Here is a 13529-nt window from a genome sequence, read left to right on the forward strand (position 1 = left end):
ACTGCGGGCTTTGTTGGTGTAAAAACCAGGGAATCTTTACAAGGAGTATCAGTGAACTGCGCTGCTTGAACCATAGGTCAGACACACTGTAGAGCGCCTCCTGGTACTTGACCTTGGTTCATTGGGCAACATATTATATACTCAAATGTCCATGGCCTAATGTAACCCAATATAATAAAAATGAAATAGTTTTTATGTCTGTAAGTGTCACTGACACACCAGAGGAGGGCATCGAATCACACTACAAATGTTGTGAGCCACCATGTGCTTGCTGGGAATTGAACTCAGGACCTCTGGAAGAGCAGCCAGTGCTCTTAACCGCTGAGCCATCTCCAGTCCGTGGGCTTATATTTTTAATGAATAAATTTATTTTAAATTTCTCAGTTAGCTTCTGGCATAACAAAATGCTAGAAGGACATGAATCGTTAGGGAGCACTAATAAGAGGGAGGTGACAGATCCAGTCCTGGTGCTGCCGTTGCTGTTCTGGTGGATTTGAGACATGGTCTTGCTCTGTAGCCCAGACTGGCCTCAAACTCCAGACAGGCTTCCTGGGTGCTGGGATTACAGAGCGTTTTAAAAGGACAGTTCTACAGGTAAATACTTGGACCTAGAGAAGAAGGGAGCACTGAGGACTGAACGTGTGAGAACTAGCATAAGAGGAGTGACCGGTGTAGCAACACCTCCCATTGTACTAGGGGACTTTGACTTGAAGGAGAGATGGGGTGTTTGTGTATTATTTTGTCTTTTCTTCTAAGTTCATAATTTCTTATCAAGTTAAATATTGCATCATGAGCTGACTGGTTCTCTAGACGTAAGGATTTAACAGATGCGGTCAGACACCTCCCAATCCATTTGTGCTGGTCGCACCACTGGAGTTGTTTGTATTGGACCCTAACCTGGAGTGTAAGACCATCAAAGCCGTACCTCCAGATATGGCCAGTATACAGTTTTTTACTGTGAGAGTAGAAACATTAGTATTTAGTTTTAAATTCAAGTTGACTGGCAGTGGGCATCAGTTTCTGGACCTGCCTGCAGTTTCTGACTAGCCATGAGTCCAGTCTGCCAATATCACAACTTCATGCTTTTCAGTGTACATAGCTATCCCTCTTCCCATCCCAAAGTGACTCTCCCACATGTCCGGCGGACTACAGAGACTCAGATTTTTGCCTTGAAAGGGAAGTGCAGCTGGTGTGAAGACAGCAGCCACCCTCCCTGAAAGCCTCTGCGGTCTGGAGAACGGGCTAAACCAGGTAGCCCTGCCTCATCATCAAAGTGTAAGAGCGCTTACAAGATCCGGGCAGAGGCCAAGTAGGTGAGGTGTAGCCTATGTCAGAGGGCAGAGGTCATTATGCTCTGCTTCCTCCAAAAGTTGTAATGTGTTCAGCTGGCAGCTCGGTGTGAAACCAGAGAACTGCCAGAGCTACAGAAAGGCAGAGCCAGCAACCCAGCACTCAGTACATGAAGGCCAGAAGATCAGGAGTTCAGGGCTAGCCTCAGCTACATAGCAAGTTTGAGGCTAGCCTAGGCTGCATGAAACCCTGTCTCAAAAACAAATAGAGGCAGTGTTGTGACCAAAAGAAAGTGCTGCTGTCCATTTCCCACCAGCAGTCAGTGAGGCTTTCCATGCCCTTCTAGACAAGAGGGATTAGACAGCTTCACCCCAGCTGCCATAAAGGGACAATCTGAGAGTCTCCTTTATGGTGCTGCCATTTCCTAAGTGCTATTTCCAAGGTGCCAGCAGAGCCACAGAGTGAAGCACAGTTCCTGTCACCAGTTGGGATGACATGCAGCCATCAAGAGAAAGGTCATGGAGAAGAGAACAGCAGAGGTGGGCTGAAAGAAAATGTTAAGTTTAAAGAAAAGCCAAATTGGTAAAGCACCTTTAATCCTGGCACTCGGGGGCAGAGGCAGGTGGGTCTGAGTTAAGGCCAGAGTGAGTTCCAGGACAGCCAGGCTGCACAGTGAAACTTTATGTCAAACAAAACAACAAACTCCTCAAATTTCAGTAAACCGTGTGAAAACATGAGGACAGCTAGGGAAGCCCGTGGGCGCCGACACACTGTTGCTGGGGTTATGTGGGAGATGTGGGGGTTTCCCTTCGTCTTCTGAATTTTGAGTAATTTTAATGTTCTTATAATTCTTGTAATTGAAAGGAAAGGAAAGAGATTTCAGCTCACTTGGTGTTCTGGGCAAGCATGCTACTGGGAATTTTAGGCATCAATGACTGTGGCTCATGCCAGGTATCGCTGGTGCTGACAGGTGTGTCAGCAGACACATTCATATTCTCGCCCTCCTCCTCCCTCTCTTGCTCGATCGCTCGATCCCTCCCTCCCTCCTTCTCTCCTCTCCCCCCACCCTCCACAGCAGGGTCTAGTAGCTGTCCCATCCTGAGGCAGTGGCGGCTTTGTTTTAGTGAAAATGAATACAGACAGATTACAGCGGAAGAGCCCCACGTCTCCACTTGTGACATTTGGGCTATTAGCCCTCTTGTGGCTCTATTCCATCTTCTCTGGTTCACTTTAAAAATATGTGAATGTAGACACACATCTACATATGCAGATTCTCCTTTCAGTATTCAGAAGCAGAGGTACCATCTCAGTGGCTCCCCTGAGCATGTGACCAATGTCTAGGTACCACATGTACCCCATTATGCTGCTTTTATTCCTATGGCCCTGGAAAAGCAAGTTGGAATGGAGACGCCCAACTAAAAACAATACCTGCATGAGTGAGGTACTCGGTGGAGCAGTAAGAATCACCTCCACTGAGCCCCTTCTCCAATGCGTGTTACAAGCTAGAATCCCGTCTCCGTGTGACGCCTGGGCTGCTGGAGACAGCGCCTCCCAGCGTCCTGGGGCTGGGATTGCAGCCCACATCTGACTCTAGGGCACCTATCTTCTGCAGTGGCTCAAGCCTCAGTCCTGCCTTAATTCTCAAGCGGAACATAATGCCTTGACCTAACAGAATACTAGATTTCTATTGAATAGGTTTTTTTCTCAGCTGACATTTTTACAGAGATAGAGTGCAGCTGTGGCTTACCCTTTCTATGAGAACTGGTGGTTTTCTTTGGATTTTTAAAAAAATATTTATCTATTTAATGTATGTGAGTACACTGTAGCTGTCTTCAGACACACCAGAAGAGGGCATCGGATCCCATTACAGATGGTTGTGAGCCGCCATGTGGAACTCAGGGCCTCTGGAAGAGCAGTCAGTGCTCTTAACCACTGAGCCATCTCTCCAGCCCTTTCTTTGGATTTTTAAAGGGTTATCTACCCGCCTGGTCCCTAAGACCTAAAAGCTTCATGGACTCCCTCTGTCATTTGGTGCCATTTGGTCCCTTGCTCAAGTCGAGCCTTGAGGTGCTATGGCAACAAGGGATGGGAAAGCAGACTTCTCAGTTCAGGCTCTGATGCCTCTGTTGAAAGTTCACCGTGTAGCATAAGCCATTGGAGTCTTATTGACAGGTTCATGTCAGTTAACGTGCTACACTCAGGATATACAGGCATTATCAAATGTGAATTCTGTGTGTTCACTCATGTCCAGGCCTACCCACCACTTCTCTTAAGTCAGCATTCTTTCTGCCCCTCTTTAGCTCAGTGCAACATTCATAGACCATGATGTCAACTGGTTTCTTTGCCCTTGGACTCTGGGGACCCTAGGAAAGCACCCCAAGTACAACTCATCTATGTATGGTGCTGCCATTTCAGACCTACCAGTTCCTCCTCGGTTGGCACCTCCAGGCATTGCCAGTCCCTCCTGTCTACACACCAGGACTTGGTTCGCTGTGGCTCCCTCCACAGCCAATTTGCCGGCACTGTGTACCCTTCTCGCCCAGCATCCTTTGTCCTCCATAAAACTACCCCAAAGGGCTCTCCCATACCTGACAAGTCCCCTCACCTCCATGCCTACGTAGCTAGGACCTTCGACACACACATCACACTTGATCCTCGTTCATTTCCCTACCCTGCTCCAACCTGTCCTGTGGCAGAATCTAGGCCAGCAAAGCCCAGAGGCTGGAGTGAGGGACATCCAGGCAAAACCTCTTGGGAGCAAATCATCCCCTGGTCCTGTAGTCCAACATGAATGAAAACATGGCTGCAGTCCTTGACCTGTGCTTGTACCCCAGGCTCTGGTCCATGGCTGCCTCCCATCCTGTCCATCAGCCTTAGCCCTGTTGCAGATGGTTAGCTCAAGTCCAGTATTGCTCAGGGGCACACAGGGCTCTGGTCAAGGCCATCTCTAGAGGTCCCTCAGTGGAGCAACTGCTTTCACTGCCAGTGGCAAACAGTCAGGCCCAGGAGAGAGAGTCCTTCATCCTTCCCTTCTGCCTCTCCCTCAGTCGGACACTCACTCACACAAGAGCTGAGGACAGGCAAGGAACTCACACACTCCAAGCATAGAAGAAAGCAGTGTAGGGATGCAGGGGTCGCGCTGATCCTCTGGACTTTGAGATTTGGCTAACAGCAACTTTTTCTCTAGCTTCCCCTCTATGCCCGCCACAGTTGACAAGTCTTGTGTGTCAAGGCTTCTCTCCCAGGCTCTCTGGGACAAAGATTTGACTCTGCCAAATCTACAGGACACTTCATGATGTCTCAGCTTCTCAAGCATCTTCAGGATTGTCAGTGACAGGTGGGAGCAGGTGGTGTAGACGGTACATGAGGTCACTTATCAGAGTGGTCAGTGAACCCCGAAGCTTCAGGTCTGCAGGCCTCCCTAAGACCTTCTGGTCCTTCCTACCCCTAGGCCATTATGTCTGTGTCATGGCCAGGTGTCCACACAAGGCCTCCTAGGGGCATGTCTCTGTTTGTCCTTCACAGCCCTGTGTCCTTCATAGATGGCTCTACTTGGTCACAGCATGGCCAACAAATGTCTCTGCATTGTCCTTCCACAAGATAATGTCACTAACACTCTGGTATTGAGGGAGAGCATTGAAAATTCACTTCCCTATCAGAAACAAGCAATTTATACATTAATGGACTGATTAGTTTCCAGTCAAGAATTCTAACGTTTTAGAGCCACAATTTTAAATCAAGCTTAATTTGTCAACTGACTGAAAATGAGGTTTTTTTTTTTTAGAAATTATTAGTAATTTTTTTAATATAGGATTTATAGTCCCAATTAGTATCTTGTAATGATGTTTCCAGAATAAAATACCAGCAGCTCAACTTTTCTGGCCACAAATGTACAACATATATCAGTTTATTTTTGGAGATCTGAAAAATTAGCTACTGTAAATAAAGTCCCCAGAAGATTTCTCCGGGAAGGAGGGGAACTTACAGTAATGTGGGTGACATTATTAATTAATAATGTGACCAGCCACTGCTTCAATTAAAAGGACAATGGAAGAGGAGGCCTAATAGGTGTGTGTGGTCTGATGAAGCAGAGAAGGGCCTTTAGGCTGGGGGGCTCAGGGATGCAGGCCTCTGGTATCATGTGCCTAGAGCTCTTGGTCTAGACAGGTCTCTGGGAGCAGGACCATGTTCTCAGGATACCTTTGGCCATTACTGGAAACCAGCTTCAAGACAATTGAAGAAAAGTAAGACCTTGGAAGGGCCCTGAGTCTCCCAGGTGCCAAGACCAGGCATGCGTAGATCAACTGGGAGACTAGGGCTGAGGCCAGGGACTCCAAAGAGCCTCCTCCTCTTAGCTTATCCTTGTGAATGTCACACATACTGACATCTCTGGCTCTATTTAGAATTAGGGACCTGTCTGGCATGTGTGTGCCATCAAGTACAAACATAGTTTCAGGCAGGCAAAACAAGCAGGTCTGACAGCTACATATGGTGAGGTGGCCACACCACAAGTACATCTGAGAGAGCTTTCCTATGTAGGTCATGGTGATAGGTGTAGGAAAGCCCACAGAAATCTGGTGGAACCCACACAAGAGCACCGTAGGCCGGGCTGAGGTGGCATGAGGCTGGACCAAGCAAGTCCTAGAAGTGAAGTCAGTAACTGAAGGGAGAGGAAGGAGTGGGAAAGAGTTAGATGCAGGTTGGTGGCATCGCAAGGCGCTGGTGTGCTACTGTCTACGGAGCAGCACTTCAGCCATTTGCTTCATGGGGGTTAGGAGAAGCCTCCGGGCAGTGACCAGAGCAGGCCACGCCCCAGCAGGAGCCAATAGGGGAAGGCCATGCTCATACACTGACGTCCTGCTGCTTGTTTCATTGTAATCACAGCTACTTTACTTACAGAGTAATCACTTGGGGTGAACCGGCCTTCTGCTCTCAGGACACCAGTGCTTCAGTACTGACCCTGTAGAGGCAGCAGTACTGGGAAGGCGAGCCCTCCTGAGTCATGCTCCTCAGTGTGGTGCCGAGGGGACCTGGACTGCGTGTGAGCCTTCATTGTCTGCCTTAGACCCAGCCTGTGATGAGAAACCCAGCCACCGCAGGGAGCTTTGCTGTCCAGCCTACACGCGCTCTTGCTCAAGTCTGGATCAGGGAGGACACTTGGGGCACCCTACCCTCCATGGTGACTCACCTGAACCCTCCCCTCTCTCCAGGTCACGCGGTCTTTAAGCTCACGTATCTAAGCAGTCACGACTATAAGCATCTCTACTTCGAGTCCGACGCAGCTACCGTCAGTGAAATCGTGCTCAAGGTGAGTTAAGTGCACTCTGACCCACGAGTAGGAGGGTGGGCTAGTCTCGGGCCAGGGCTACACCTGCCTCTGCCAAAGCAGCTTTCCAGGCCCCACAGGCCTAGTTCTTCTCTGCTTTTTTCTTTCATGCACCATTTATTTTCCCCAACCACTGTCAGGAGTCCCTCGAGGCTCCGGAGCCAGCTGAGGAGACAATGGTTTTGAATCGCTCAAGGTGATTTTCCCAACCTGTTTGAAGCGTGCCAACTGGGGCTGTCCTGGGACAGCTCAGCACGTGCACCAGGTACCTCCCTGTGCTGTTAGCGTTCCAGCTGCCTCAGCAATGGCTAGTCCGCCCCTCGAGAGCGCTCCCTTGTCAGGGGAGACAACGAAATAGACATTACACCGATATGCTGACAGTCCCAGAGATGCTGTGTGAGTTTGTAAAGGGGGAGCTGCTGACATTGCCCTGGGTGAATTCATAGGCCGATTCCAGGCTGGGAGGCACCTCATAGGTCTTGTTGATTTAGGAGTTTAGGGCAGGGCCTGGAGATGACCCCTTCTCTGAAACACAGGTGCACCCGGACCATTGGTCTCTGTGGTACGACCTGACCAGGACTCCTCAAAGCCAATGTCCCTCTCCTAAGGCGAATCCTACAGGGTCAAACAAGTAGACAAGGCCGAGCTAAGGAGTAGAAAGGAGGACACGCCCCTAGCCTGGGCTGATGACCCTGACTAGTCAGTCACCGTACACCTGGGCTTCAGTTCCCTATGTGTAAGGTGGTGATCACAGTAGCTGCATGGCCCCTGTCTGCAAGCTGCTGCTCAGGTGTAAATAAACCAGTTGAGATACACCAGCCCCTCTGGGTCATTCTCTCCCGGGAGAAGCAGTCACGTGGTAGTGACAGGAGCTGAGCTACCCTTGAAAGTTCCCGTTTTTGCATGAACAAAATGCCCAGAGGAAGGGGAACTCAGCCAGAATGGTGACTCTGATAAGTTGACAGAACCAGAACCTAATGTGTACTGCCAATGTCCAAGGCTCCCTGGTTATAGGAAGACTGTAGTCAGACACCACATGGCCACCAAGACGTCATCCTGGAGGGCAACTGAAGAGGAGATAGAGCGGCATGAGAAGACCCGGAGGTTCACAGGCTACACTGACCAGGGCAGGAACAGGGCCCACTCTGCACCACTGAGTTCCAGAGAGCCCAGACTTTCATGGGCAGAACCTCACAGTGCAGTTCAGGAGCTTGTCCCAGGTGTTTGCAGCATGGATAAAAATATCCCAGTCCCCCACACACATCGGGGCCTGGACTTATTTTTATAGCCAGCATTAAAATATTCAAGACGTGAGAAGGATTCTAGTAAAATTATAATCTTGTGTTTGACATCAGAATAATTTTCACAACAGCAGATTGATGACAGAAGCGCAGGTTTATGACTTGCGTATGAGAGGAAGATCAAGTGCAGAGAAATCATCACTGGGCCAAATGCTCCCTCAGAGCACATGCTTTTCTGTAACCCCCGCCCCAGGTCTGCCTCTGAAATGTCTACCCTGAAATGTCTGTGTGCATCTCAGGATGTCTAGAAATCTCACATCATCATGCACCTCAGAGGGCTTCGTCCCTGGACCTACCTGACTCACAATTAATGGTTTTATGGTCCTGACCAAAGGCTGAATTTCACTTCTCTTTGAGAAGGTTGTACGTCAGCTTCCTAACATTCCCTCCAGGCCTCAGCCAGGCCAGTGTGTGCTTTGTGCCAGGGCTCAGCTTCTGAGACCCCAGCCTGGCTCCAAACTTTAACAGAAATGTTAAATTGAGGCTTTTTAGGACCATCTTAGACTCAAGTAAAAAATGAGAGTTTAGACCAAAATTAAATGAGGAAATTAAGTCCTAAAAGCTGGTGCCAGCTTAGCCATCACCGACAGGCTTTCTTTGGGATGATGAAGGGACCTCTCAGTGGGGGCTGAGGAGAGCTTCATCCGGCGTGTCTCACATCCCACGTTTCATCAAACCCTCCCAGCTGGCCTACAGAGTACACACATCCTTGTCCCCATTTTCGAGGTGAGGAGATGGAGGCCCAAGGTCTCAAAGGATCCAGAGCCTCCCTGGAGGCCTGTGCTCTCAGGGCTGCCCTCCACCTCCCACATGTGCTGGAGCCACGCGGTTCTCAGTCCCTCCTTCCGCTGGCCCCAAGATGAATCTCTGAGGAGCTGTCGGGCTCTTCACACCGGGTTCCTCTGTGATTGAGTGATGGAGGCCGTGGCTTTATTGACCATGAAAACTCCCTATATTTTTATGCCTTAAGCTGTAAAGTGCATCGAAAGTAAAACCCTCTATAGTGCATAAAATTGGGCACGTTTTAAGCCACAGCATATTAACCAGCTAATGGCAGACCAAAGGGCGTTTTTATCTTTTGATTATTACATTAATCTTGCATTAAAATTATCTATGTGATTATCACCAAGTACTGAAGATAATAAATTTAGGGAATAGTTGGCTTGTTAAGGACCATTCTAAAATGCTTTTGTCAAATTAAATGTGCCAAAAATGCACGCAAAAGCCAGGTCAGCTGAGTGCAAATGCAAACAGTATAAGCAGAGATGGTGTTTACCAAGCATGTACGCCTCCTGCCATCCCCACACCTTGTCCATGCTGTCCCAGATCACCCTTGCCAACCTACATTCTGATTTATGGCTCTCAGCTGCTAACTTGGCAAGGCTGCAGCCGGGTGAGGCCGGCCTTCTGTACTCACGTGCCTGCCTGTACCTCCCGCTGCTGGAAGTTTGGAGGGACATTGTTAGAGCCCCAGTCTGCAACTGCCCTGGTGGAGAGCCTCTAACTGCCTTCTCCAAACCAAGGCTGAGCTTCTGACAAGGCTTCGGGACGTGTGAGAGTGAAAGAATTGTGTTTTCACAAACAGCCAAGCAGGAAGCCATGTCTGAAGGCCCAGAGAAGAGACACACTACAAACTGAAGTCTACCCTGACCTCAGTGACCTCAGCCCTCTGCAGTCCTCTCAGCCTCACCTTTCTTATCTGGTCCAGGCTGGTGGACACTAGAGGTCACATGGCGGGCTGTCAGGAGGCAGAGGGAGCGCCGCCTCTCACTTTTTCCTCTTTCACGTGTGGAGGCAAGGATGTCATGTGATAACCAGGACTAGAGTCGGCTGGTCAAATCTGAGAGCAGGGAGCACTCTGAGAGGCAGCCCACACCAAAGAACACAGACCTAGGGATCATGGCCCCTCTGCTCAGTGACTAAGAAGCCTGCATTGGGCCTCCTGTCTGTTGTGAAACAAGGGCCTTCTGGCCTGCCAGGCTGGACAGTGTCAGAGCAGCTAGTCCCAGGATCCCTTGCCCAACCTGGGCTCCCTTCCACCCCATGCTCTGCCCTAGAGGGAACAGCCGGTGCTGCCAAGTGACAGCCGTGTCCTCTTGCTTTCCAGGTTAACTACATCCTGGAGTCACGAGCAAGCACTGCCCGTGCTGACTATTTTGCTCAAAAACAAAGAAAACTGAACAGGCGGACGAGCTTCAGCTTCCAGAAGGAGAAGAAATCAGGGCAGCAGTGACACTGGCCTCCAGTCTGGTGCCACAACCCGGACTGCCTGCAAGGCCAGGTGGACCAGAGTCCTCCGGCATCCTATAGAGCCAAGACCCGCAGACACAGGCTGCTGGGCGCGAGGGGAAGGTTTAGAGGTAGGGGTACCATTGGACTGAAGCTTGGCCATGGTTCTAAGTAGCAATGTCCAGGGGCCAGCCCCCTCCTGGAGGGCGGAGAGCTACTCAGCCGTGCTCACTGTCTGGCAGCCCCAAGGGTGTACATAGATAGCCATGCCAGACATCTCCTTGCAACTTGATCAAATTTCTTAAACAAAGAACAAAGTGTGCATTTCTTTTTTTCCTTTTAATAAACTCTTTATCATGGTTGGTATGATGGACCATTCTTTGGGGTGGAGGATTGACTGTATTATCTTCTTAAAAATCTATTCCCATATTGAACAGGCAGATTACAAAAGCTGTGGTTGGAGCTCTCACAAGCAGTGTTTAGGGCTTAGCCAGTAGCATTAGCTGTGCCATTTGTTTAAATGAGTGCATTTGCTTTGAGAATAGCATCTTACTAAAGTTAGGAATGAGGACCTAGCATGTGCCGGGCGTGAGTGCGTGCATGGGTGCGTGCGTGGGTGTGTGCCTGCGTGCGTGTGTCCAAGGCTGTTATTTTCCCCTTCTAAGGTCTTCTCAACATGTCAGCACCTGTGATCCAAGGGACAGGTGCTGGTAGGAGAGTGTGACAGTGTCTCCAGGTGGTGCTGAGTCCCCAGCCAGAGTCCTCTCTCCTCTTCTCATAGCAAGTATGATATGGTCAGCTTGCCTCGCTGGCCATGAAGCTTTCTCTGATCCTTCTACCGGTGCCTCCTGTGGGGCCGGAAACTGCTGCTGCTATGCTGAATCCGGGGAAGGAGAGCAAGCCCTGAGCAGAAAAGGCAAGGTGCCCAGTACCTTGACATCACACCACACCTCTGCCTACACCAGATGCCTCTGCAGACCTTACCTTGGTCCCGCCTGTGGCAGCATCCTTTCATACTGTCTTGGGCCAGGGCCACAGCCGATATCTTATACGACCTGTGTTTCGGACATTTTTTAAATCATTGTATCCAAGCATCTCAGAGACAAGTGTGCTTCTTTGCGAAAGGGTCAACTGAATGAATGCTTCTCCCACTCTGATCTGTTCAGCCAACAGGAGCACCCTTTTCTAATGTCTTCCACTCCTAACTCTTCTCCCCACCCCCCAAAAAAGGAATATTATTTGTAGCTTGCTCTGTATTTGAATTTTTAGCAATTTTATATTTAGATATCTTTGAAAATGTAAATGACTAATTTGGTCATTAAATCTTGTCACATATTCAATATTAAGATACTAAAATAAAAGTCATAAATACCCTCTTTTGTATATTGCTTTGAATTCCTAAAGCCTTGAGCACACAGTGCTGAGAAGGTGACGCCATAGCGAATCTGCTGGGGGGACACCCTGGCAGTTGATAATGTCCGGTCATGCTAAACTGTACAAAAGTCCCATCTGGTTTTCCCTCTACTCAAGGGACAATGGACTCTTTGGCTCTGCTCTCTAAACGTGGTGGTATGTGGCTCTCAGCTGGTTAGGGTCTCCGGGGTTTGAGTTGCCTGGTGTTACGGTCCAGGTTAGGTGAGCTGCAGCCTTAACTCCTCAGGCCATTGTGAACCAGCCTGCTTGTGTTTGCCTTGAAGAAGCTTCCCTAGGAAGTTTGATCCAGCCCCTCGGGGGTAAGTCAGTACTGTCTAGCCTAGACTCTGAGTCTCTGCAGCACCTCTGGCTATAGTGCTGTCAAGCCCCATGGTGTCCCTGTTGGTCAAACTAGTCATCCCAATTACCTGTCACCTGCTGGCTGCTGTGGGCCAGAAGCCCCCAGCCCCTCAGGCACAGTCAGCCACCAACATGTGGCAATGCTCTGCTGATGTGTCCTTCCCAGCTTGTTTCTTGTCTTTATGAAGTCAGAGGCTGGTAGGGGGCCCCACTGGTTGTATCCCTGCTAGCTGCCTTCAGGGACTCCCCATCTCCTCAGATCCAGGGCTGTAGCACATTGGGGTAAAAGCCAATAAAGTTACTCAGTCCCACACCAGAACGTATTACAATCCCTGCTGCTCCTGGTTACTGGGCCATCATGTGAATTACTTGACTCCCTTGAGCCTCAGTTTCCCCTTTTGTAAAATGAAGGTAAAACTGGTTCCTTTCAAGGGTGCTTGGGACAGTTGGATATGTTTGCTATTAAGAGTGCACCAGGTCACCAGACGGTGGGCCACACCTTTAATCCTATCACTCAGGAGGCAGAAGCGGGTGAATCCCTGGGGAGTTCAAGGTTAGCCTGGTATACAAAGGGAATTCCAGGCCAGCCAAGGCTACATATTGAAACCCTGTCTCAAAACAAAAAGGAAGATGGAGATGGTTCAATAGTTTAGAGCACTGATCACTCTTCCAGAGGACCCAAGGGTCCGTTCCCAGCACCCACATGGTAGCTCACAATTGTCTATAACTTCAGTCCCAGGGCGTCTCGTGCCCTCTTCTGACCTCTTTGGGTATCAGGCACACATGTGATGCTCAGACATCCATGTAGACACACCATACACGTGGGGAAAACATTTTCAAACCACCCATCCAAGTACCCCCAAAATCATACCGTGCACAAGAGCCACGCCACAGGGTGGGCATTAACTATCTGGAAGTTTTTGAGAATATTTTTATCACATTTCATTCTGTGGGTGGCAGGCATGTACATGTGGAAGTCAGAGAACTTGCTAGAGTTTGTTCTCCTTCAAACATGTGAATCACTCGAGTCATTAGGCTTGGCAGAAAATGCCTTACCCAGTGAGCCATCTTGTCAACCCTGCCTTGATGGTGTCTACCAATGACCGCCATGGTCTGAATTCACAGGCCGTAGGCTCACGTTTCTATTTCATATATCTTGGCCATCCCAGGCCAAGCTCTCCTCCACGTTACAGATGGGGAAAGGGAAGCCTCTCAGGGTCCTGTCCTACTCACACTATGACCAAAAGCAGCTTAAGGAAAGGGTTTGTTCAGTTCTAGGCCACAGTCCATAGTGAGCTACGTGTGGCAGGAACCTGGAGGCAGGAGCTGAAGCAGAGAGAGCAGAGGCGTGCTGCCTACTGGCTTGCCCAGCCTGCGCTCTCTTTGAGCACCCAGGACTACCTGCCCAGGAATGGCACCACCCAGAGTGGGCCGGTTCCCTCCACAATCACCAATGGTAACGCCCACAGGCTTGGCTGCTATCTAGACTGAGGAGAGTAGCTCCTCAATGGAGGAGTCCCTCCTCCCGAGAGGCTGCAGTTTGCTGCACGTTGGCAAAATCAAACCAAGACCCACTGATGAGAGCCAGCAGGCAGGGAGTGGGTGGCTGG

The 13529-nt window shown here is 49.7% G+C and overlaps 1 protein-coding gene across 41 annotated transcripts in view; it reads left to right on the top strand.

Moving 5' to 3' along the window:
• Mapkap1 (MAPK associated protein 1) overlaps positions 1-10512 on the top strand; it is a 201073-nt gene extending 190561 nt beyond the window's left edge. For 40 of the 41 annotated variants that reach the window (XM_087651385.1, XM_087651396.1, XM_087651390.1 and 37 more), the window contains 2 exons: positions 6501-6598; positions 10025-10512. In XM_087651385.1, coding sequence (XP_087507511.1) covers positions 6501-6598; positions 10025-10150 — 224 coding nt within the window. In that variant the 3' untranslated portion in view covers positions 10151-10512. 41 annotated transcript variants of the gene reach the window in all.
• The last annotated feature ends 3017 nt before the right edge of the window (positions 10513-13529 follow it).

The sequence above is a fragment of the Rattus norvegicus genome, chromosome 3 (assembly GCF_021556685.1).
Source record: "Rattus norvegicus strain SHRSP/BbbUtx chromosome 3, alternate assembly SHRSP_T2T, whole genome shotgun sequence".
Taxonomy (NCBI): Eukaryota; Metazoa; Chordata; class Mammalia; order Rodentia; family Muridae; genus Rattus; species Rattus norvegicus.